Source organism: Sinocyclocheilus rhinocerous, unplaced genomic scaffold (genome assembly GCF_001515625.1).
Source record: "Sinocyclocheilus rhinocerous isolate Xijiao unplaced genomic scaffold, SAMN03320098_v1.1 scaffold370, whole genome shotgun sequence".
Lineage (NCBI taxonomy): Eukaryota > Metazoa > Chordata > Actinopteri > Cypriniformes > Cyprinidae > Sinocyclocheilus > Sinocyclocheilus rhinocerous.
This window is the reverse complement of record NW_015670897.1, coordinates 34,253-43,290: the sequence shown is the minus strand read 5'-3', so window position 1 is coordinate 43,290 and position 9,038 is coordinate 34,253. Positions and strand designations below refer to the sequence as shown.

The window sequence follows — 9,038 nt, the reverse complement described above, 5'->3', positions numbered from 1 at the left end:
AATAAATAAAAAATAAAATAAAATAAAATAAAATAAAATAAAATAAAATAAAATAAAATAAAATAAAATAAAATAAAATAAAATAAAATAAAATAAAATAAAATAAAATAAAATAAAATAAAATAAAATAAAATAAAATAAAATAAAATAAAATAAAATAAAATAAAATAAAATAAAATAAAATAAAATAAAATAAAATAAAATAAAATAAAATAAAATAAAATAAAATAAAATAAAATAAAATAAAATAAAATAAAACAATTAAATAAAATTTAAATAAATAAATAAAGTTAGTTTGTATTTCACAGGAACAGTGTCTGGCATCAGCAGTTCTGCATCAGCTCAGTCCCAGAGAAGCTGAACTCCTGAAAGACCCCAGTCTGAAGTGCAAGATCAGATTCAGGTAGATGAATGTCATACATAAGCTCTTCAAGCAGCATTATAAGGTTGTCCAGAAGCTATGAAGTCAGAAATTATGCAATAACAGCCCTGCTCCTTAACCAACACTGAAAAATATTCACTGGAACAAAATGTGGGACGACTAGCCCCGGTCTCCTGTTTATTTCATTTCTGTTCAGGCTTGCAGGTCCTTGGTTTCCACCCTCAGTTGTCTTCAATATTTTCCACATTGGAGGAGGAGGACACTATCTGTCTGGCAAAAAAGTATTTTCTCCCTCCAACCAGGTCATGAATGCTGCTCCAGTGTTATTTAAATATCACTGCGATACTAGTATAGTTTTTATTAATATTTCGAATTCGTTTTTATTTTGATATTTTACATTTTCGTTTTGATTCAGTTAAAATTTTAGTAATTTGGTTGTTTTTGTCATTTTTAGTATTTTTTTTTAAATTCTTTAAAATTCTAAAATTAAAAATTCTAGATTTTATTATTTTTTTATTTCAGTTTCAGTTTGTTGTTTATCAAGTTAAACTAAATTAAAATAAGACTTGTTGCCTAGTTTAAGTAAAAAAAGTAATTAATTTTTTTCCAAATATTTTTATTTTTTATTTTTAGTTAACTATAATAATCCTGTGCTGGTCTTGGATCAGATCAGTTTATACTGATGCATCCTAGTTTCAGTTTTAGTTATAGTTATTTATCAAGTCAACTAAATTAAAATGAGAAATGCTGCCTTGGCAACTAGTTTAAAAAAATTACAATATTTCATTTTTTAATATCATATTTAAATATTTTTACCGGTTATCATTTATTTTATTTCAAGTAAAAAAAAAAGATCAGATCTGTTTATTCTGATGCATCCTAGTTTTTGCAGAAATAAAGAACTGTTTACTATGAGAGCAAAAAATGCATGCATTTTAATTACTACACTATGTCTGCATCAACAGGCCACAGCAGACGCCTGCAGAATGATGGGAAACAGAGCATTTATGGATCTCATTTCAATGGATGAGTTTCACAAAGCTGCTGTTGAACCACAAGATGTGATTTGCATGAGAGACTATATGCAGGTGGGTGAAAATCACCCTTGAGACTATATTCACAGGCCAATTCATTGACGCAATCATGCTTTTGTGTTGCCTGTTCATCCTTTTCTCCCACTCAGTATTCCAGCCACTTGGATGAGCTTCCAGCATGTGTAGGGGGAAGGGAAAACGGATGGAGGTTCCTGTCTCTGAAGGTGCTGTCCCGGGACGTCATGCTCAGAGAGGGTGTAAAGCCAGGAACAAGAGGCAGGTTGAAGACAGCACTGCTGTTCAGACATCTCGCATCTCAGACATCTCATTTTGCTGGACAGCAGCTCTCACACAGGTATTCGGTTTCATCTTGCATTGGTCTCTATCAGACACCTCACTCTCCAGAAACAAACCAAATGCCAAAGTTAAGGAACAATATAAATAAAAAATGTGATTAAAGGAATAGTTCACCCAAAAATGAAAATTTGCTGAATTTACTCACTCTCAGGCCATCCAAGATGTATGAGTTTGTTTCTTCATCAGATTTGGAGAAATGTAGCATTGCATCAGTGTCTCAGCAATGGATGCTCTGCAGTGAATGGGTGCCGTCAGAATGAGAGTCCAAACAGCTGATAAAAACATCACAATAATCCACAAGTAATCCACACCACTCCAGTCCATCAGTTAATGCCTTGAGAAGTGAAAACTGCATGTTTGTAAGAAACAAATCCATCAATAATCCACAAGTAATCCACACCACTCCAGTCCATCAGTTAACGTCTTGTGAAGTGAAAACTGCATGTTTGTAAGAAACAAATCCATCATTCTGATGTTTTTATCAGCTGTTTGGACTCTCATTCTGACGGCACCCATTCACTGCAGAGGATCCATTGCTGAGCAAGTGATGGAATGCTGCATTTCTCCAAATCTGATGAAGAAACAAACTCATCTACATCTTGGATGTCCTGAGGGCGAGTACATTTTTGGGTGGACTGTTCCTCTATCATTATTCTGATGTTTCTTGCTCACAATACAGAGGTTCTCGGGTTTCTACACGACAATCTGCCCGCGCTCAAAACACTGCGGCCCGCAAGAGACGCCTCTACGGCCTGAGTGAGGCTGAAAGAGTACGTTTCATTATTATAACACTTTTAAGATGTAGTTTTAGCATCTGTCTAAACATGTAGTCTTCTTTGGTTTCCCATCACTTTTAATGCCAACTGCAGAAAAAAATGTAGTAACTCAGGCTGAAAGCTTTTTTGCTGTTACAATGAAACACCAGTACTATATAGACCAGCAATTTAAAAACAATAAAAAACAAACCAGACTAATACTTAAAGGTGTGATAATGCGACAGTTGAGAGGAACCCAAACTCTATTAGGTGACAGAAAACACTATTTAGATTAGAAAAATGACATGCTGATGAAATGAGATGCTGATTTATAGGAATTCTCTGTGGGACCAAATCCGGTTTGCCCTCCATTTCCAGATATTAGATGAACAGAAGCATATGGACAGCATTAACACACACGACATGAAGAAACTGAACGTGACGACTGAGAAACGGGACATCAAGATAGTTCTACCATCAGTTGAGACTGAAGAGTCTGAATGGGAGGAAGAGGCTGAGAAACTGTGCAACTGGTCAAAACAACTGAACATAGATGCTGTGGAAACACCCGAGTTCACTTAGATGGAGAAATAACATTTTGCACTAGTAGATGCACTGATTTAGGTTTGATTTTGTTTCCAGTAAACACAAAATGTAATGTTCATGTAAATGAAGAAACAATTTTTATAGCGTAGAGGTTCTGATTTAAGTATGCATTTCAGTATATACTACAAAACTAGTAGTGCATTTATTCTGAGAATTGTCAGATTTAATTTTTTAGCAGTGTTTGCAGAATGTACTTTTGGTTTGTGTTACAGTACTGGGTTAATGTGACTTTGATAAACAACATATGGTGACGGTATTTGAACATTTGGGCTCTTGCTTTATCTCACTCTCCAAAGACATCCATCCCAGGAACAAATGGATGTAATGTACTGTACTGTACAGTACTAACTTTCTACTCATTTTTGTAATTCTCATGAAAAACAAAATACACCACATGCAATCCAAGCATGTATGATCAGATGTTGTTTTGCATCATTTTATATAACAAACCTAATACACAACAGTTTGTGTGTTGCATTAATTTCAAGTCACATGTCTTGTTGCAGTCATTTGTGAATTAAAGGGACAAGCACATCCATTAATAATCTCGTCAGAATTATTAGTTTATGTCTTTCTGCCTCCATATTTATCTGTTTGCATATATGCACAGAAAACTAAACATGAAATGAAAATGCAAGGAAAAAATATTCTTATATTTAAAATAAGAAATGATTAGATAATAAAACAATGAACCTTTTTCACTAAATATGAGTTAACACTAAGAATAAATGGATAAAATAAAATAAAGGTCAGTTTTCCGGGTGTGATAATGTATTAAACAATCTAATGCGATGTCTATGTTTAAAATTTGTGAGTTTAATATTTTATTTAATACTTTAAGATGTGACTTGCAGTCGGAATGAGAAATTTGTACCACTCGCTCATTTTTGTGATTCTAATGAGAAAATAGTGATGGGAAAATTACTAAACATTAATCAAAAAGCCTCATGCAAGGACAATTAAATTACATTACACAGTAGATGTGTGATCCATCTTAACACACAAATTGTGTTAAATTTGACACAACATGTGTTGTCCCTGAGCACACTCACCACGTGTTAAAATTCTGCACAACATTGTGTCATTTTTAACACATCTCTTTTTGCAGTGTATATATATATATATATATATAAAACTTAAAATAATAGGCTACCCTTTTCTCACTAAATATGGGTTAAAACTAAAACTATTTTGATTTGGGATTAGAGATTGGAAAAAATGACTGAAAAAACACCTGGGATATCTCATAATTAATTACCAGACTTTCGGTTTTGATATTGTGGCAAATAAACTGATATGATTTTCATCTTTAAAAGTTGTGCGCTTAATATTTGATCTAATATATTAAGACTCGTGATGTGGGCATGAAAATGCTGTGTATGGGATGACCCAACCAGTGGGCGTTTTTAAGGGCCAAAACAATGAAAACATAAATCTTTGATATTAATACGTGGGTCAACGAGGTTTAACAGTGAGTTAAAAACATGCTTATGCATTTGGCTCGATCGTTTGCGCAGCAGCTCGTTGTTAGCTTCGCTTTCGCCGGGTGAATGTTGCTCTTCGGCCTTCCGCGTTTTCCTGCGGCTCTGCGCAGTGTCTGTCTGCGGAGCTCCGCCCTCCCTGCGCACTGCGCGGCCCGCCCAGCGCCCGCTAACTCCCGATCCAGCCCTGCCCGAGTCTGGGGGTATCCGACGGCCTGCCTGCCCGGGGAAAATCTGGAGGCCGCCCCGCGCGTTGATCTATGGTAAGCGCGCCGATGGCGACGAATCGGACCGCGCGGGTTTCATCCCACGCTACGCCAGCTTTATGCGCTGATATTGCACGTTTTGTTGCATTATGTTGCGGCTGGAGACGCGAGGCCTCGGATTGGCCGCGGGCCCCGGGCCTTACGCAGGCCGCGATCGGGCCTTGAGCACCGGGTTATTGTTTATAAATGCCCGTGCAGGAGCGCGAAACCAAACGCCCCTTTGTTTCAAAGCAAAGTACGCGTACTCGCATGCATGCATGCGTGCGTGGGAATAAAACGCGTGATGTATTATGGCTCAAAATGGCGCGCGCAGGCAGGTTTTGTTTTTAGTGAAAGGGGGGAAATTATGGTCACAAGGCGCCATGTTTATGTCCGGTTTCAGGTGCTGAAATGCGAGGAAACCTTCAGCGCTCGGGGGGTGGCAAGCTTCGGCGCGCACTGCTGCACACATTCTTCTCAAATGCATGAAGCTTCGAGTGTTTCCTGTGGTGCACGAAGTGCCAGCTTTATGCGCTGATATTGCACGTTTTGTTGCATTATGTTGCGGCTGGAGACGCGAGGCCTCGGATTGGCCGCGGGCCCCGGGCCTTACGCAGGCCGCGATCGGGCCTTGAGCACCGGGTTATTGTTTATAAATGCCCGTGCAGGAGCGCGAAACCAAACGCCCCTTTGTTTCAAAGCAAAGTACGCGTACTCGCATGCATGCATGCGTGCGTGGGAATAAAACGCGTGATGTATTATGGCTCAAAATGGCGCGCGCAGGCAGGTTTTGTTTTTAGTGAAAGGGGGGAAATTATGGTCACAAGGCGCCATGTTTATGTCCGGTTTCAGGTGCTGAAATGCGAGGAAACCTTCAGCGCTCGGGGGGTGGCAAGCTTCGGCGCGCACTGCTGCACACATTCTTCTCAAATGCATGAAGCTTCGAGTGTTTCCTGTGGTGCACGAAGCATTTAATGCGTTTTGCGTCGCGTTTAAAGATGCATTGCATCAGTTTATAAAATGCACTACCGCTTATTGGTGCTCATGTTTAATTTCCAGTCGCTCTTCTTGTCGCAGTCATTTGCTAATTAAAGGGACATGCACGTCCGTCAATAATTTGTTCATATTTATTAGTGCCATATTCATAAGTCTGTCTTTCTGCTTTCATATTTATCTGTCTCTCTATTTGCATGCATGCATGCACGCCTGTCTGTCTATATGCAATTCAAACCTATTGCATGTTTACATTGGCAACTAGCCTAGTTCTTGAAGCTGTCACATTGTTATGATCCCCCTTGTCCTAAAGCTATGAAAGATTTATTCTCTGTTTACTTTTTTATGAGAGAGTAATTCTGCTATAAATGATTGTTTAACTCTTTTCTTCTGTAGCAGACATTCCAGATTAATTGTTTGTGTTGTTGTGTTAGTTGTGCCGTGGCCAATGAAGAATAAAGACGATGAATGAGGAGGTGACGAGGCTTGCTCTCCGTTCCCAAGAGCCAAAGATTATACTGCATGGCTCAGGTAGTAGAGATGTTTGCTCAATCATTTGTCTGTCGCACTTAATGCCAATGTTGTGTTATTCTTATTCTAGAGAGTATTTGATTGGACAAAACCGTATTTTTGATCACAGTAAGGAAAAAAAGTAAAGTTTAAATTTGTATTATTGTATTGTATTATTGTAAAAATACTTATTTTATTTGTACTTTTAGGAATACACTAGCATACATATATGGCACATGAGGCATGTGAATATGAATAAATAATCAATTTAAATAAAAAGATAGCTTTTAATAATATAGAATTATTATTAAAATAAGATACTATACTAAAGATACTATTTTATGTCGTAAAAATTAATTATGGCATTTTATATAATTAAATGAAAATATTATAAATATAAATTTTTATGTATTATATAAAATGTATTATAACTAATATTTAATTATGAATAATAATTATTATTATTAAAATTACAAATATATAAAAATGTGGCAACACAACAAAAATATCTAAAAATATTAAATTACTCATATGTTTTTATAATATATAATTATAATCTATTTTAATGAAAAAATGCTTTTTACATAAAAAAGTTCTGTAATTATAATGAAAAATATAGAATGATAAAAATGAATTAATGTATTTATATATATATGTATTACAATTACAAATATATTAAATGCCACAACGCACAGCAAAATATATAAAAAATATTATATTTTTTATAATTTAATTATAACTAAAAATATGTGAATGCAAATGTAATGCTATTATGTGTCTTGTAAAAATGTATATAATTATAATTAAAAAAATATGTAATTATAAATATACATTTATATTTATTACTCCTTTAATTTATATTTACTTGTGTATAATAATAATAATTATTAACATAAAAAATATATGAAATGACACAATGGGCAACAAAATATATAAAAAATATTATTACTTTAAAATATATATTTTTATAATATAATCATAATAAATTATAATTAGAAATAAGCTTTGTATGATATATATATATATGTATATGTGTGTGTGTGTGTGTGTGTATATATAATTATGGATAATAATAATTATTATATAACATTCATGATGTATGTTTTTAGTATTGTCTAATGTTTTTATTACAGTGTCAAAAAGCCGATATGAAACAGTAGCTATATATCTTTATAGTTGAACTCTAGTGAGCAGTGGTCTGTTTGCATTGGTCATTATGAACTGTAGACGAGCGATCAAACTCATTTGAGCAGTTGAGCAGTAGTTTGGTGTGTTGTTGCAGACGAGGGAGGTGCGGAGGAAGAGGAGGAGTACGTGGTGGAGCTGCAGGAGACGGTGCTGGTGTCTGAGGTGGAGGGCGAGGCCGCGTCCGTCCAGGGCTTTTCCTCCGACGAGCTCGTCATCCAGGACGCAGTGGAGGACGTGGTTGCCGAGTACGTGCACTGCGACGACGACGAGGGCGTTGCCATGGAGACCTGCGTGATGTCACTGGAGGGTGAGGAGGAAGAGGAGGACGGCGTTGCCATGGCAGAGATGACGGAGGATGTTTTGGTGGCGGAGGGGAGGGACCCTGAGCACGACTCGGACGGCTGCGGAGATTACCTCATGATCTCCTGTAATTCACAAACTCATTCAGTCATTCTATCGCTTTATTAGTTCGTACGTGCACTGCGATGACGACGAGGGCGTTGCCGTGGAGACCTGTGTGATGTCACTGGAGGGTGAGGAGGAAGACGAGGACGGCGTTGCCATGGCAGAGATGACGGAGGATGTTTTGGTGGCGGAGGGGAGGGACCCTGAGCACGACTCGGACGGCTGCGGAGATTACCTCATGATCTCCTGTAATTCACAAACTCATTCAGTCATTCTATCGCTTTATTAGTTCAGTTGTTCATTTGTTTCAATTTACTATTTCAGTTTTAGTTATTTTAGTAAGTCAACTTAAACTCATTCCAGTTAGTTGCCAAGGCTACATTTCAAATTTTCATAAAATTTCTTTTTCATGTTTTTCATCTTTTTTTTTTTATATCTTCCCACACACAAAATATAAATAAATTATATATATATTTTTTTTTCTTTTATCATTGGTTATTTTTATAATATATAACATATTTTATAATATATATATTTATTTCTCTATTTATATATAATATATATATATATTTTACATTTCTATTTAGCTTTAATTTGTTTTAGTTTTAGTCATTTTAGTACCTCGGCCTAAACTAATTTCAGTTAGTTGCCAAAGCTATGTTTCTAATTTTCTAAGTTTTTATTTATTTATTTATTTTATTTGTTTTATATCTTCAGTTTTTCATAGAAATGATTTCGTTTACTTGTGTGCTTTTGTCATTGTTATTAGTTTTTATAATATTATATAATATAAAATTATATTATTTGTTTTTTTAGATTTCTCTTTAGCTTTAATTTATTTTATTTTTATTTTTAGTTGTAGTCATGGGTCTGATAAGTGAGGTGTGCTGTGATTGGCCAGCTATCCAGTGTGTTGTGATTGGCCGAATATATACTCCCCTCACATACTGTGATGCTGTGTCAGGCCGGAGCGATGATTCAAAAACATGAAAACCCATTATAAACGAGGCATTTGTTGCATCCAGTGGGGACATAATTACGGATTATAATGACTTATACTGTCTTTTTACGCGTTGCGTTGC

At 35.8% G+C, this 9,038-nt stretch overlaps 2 protein-coding genes across 3 annotated transcripts in view; both read left to right on the top strand.

Annotated features, from left to right (window-relative positions):
* Positions 1-4,949, top strand: part of LOC107734339 (uncharacterized) — a 7,605-nt gene extending 2,656 nt beyond the window's left edge. The window contains exons 3-9 of the mRNA XM_016546275.1: positions 309-403; positions 579-684; positions 1,348-1,470; positions 1,566-1,771; positions 2,453-2,543; positions 2,907-3,061; positions 4,652-4,949. Of these exons, the coding sequence (XP_016401761.1) occupies positions 309-403; positions 579-684; positions 1,348-1,470; positions 1,566-1,771; positions 2,453-2,543; positions 2,907-3,061; positions 4,652-4,949 (1,074 nt within the window). The remainder of the gene's footprint in view (positions 1-308; positions 404-578; positions 685-1,347; positions 1,471-1,565; positions 1,772-2,452; positions 2,544-2,906; positions 3,062-4,651) is intronic.
* LOC107734367 (zinc finger Y-chromosomal protein 1-like) overlaps positions 4,626-9,038 on the top strand; it is a 16,029-nt gene continuing 11,616 nt past the window's right edge. Inside the window, exons 1-3 of one of the 2 annotated variants that reach the window (XM_016546306.1) lie at positions 4,626-4,878; positions 6,288-6,384; positions 7,646-7,978. In XM_016546306.1, the coding sequence (XP_016401792.1) occupies positions 6,318-6,384; positions 7,646-7,978 (400 nt within the window). In that variant the 5' untranslated portion in view covers positions 4,626-4,878; positions 6,288-6,317. Of the gene's footprint in view, positions 4,879-5,409; positions 6,385-7,645; positions 7,979-9,038 lie in introns of those variants that run through there. The other variant, XM_016546307.1, reaches the window with a different exon arrangement.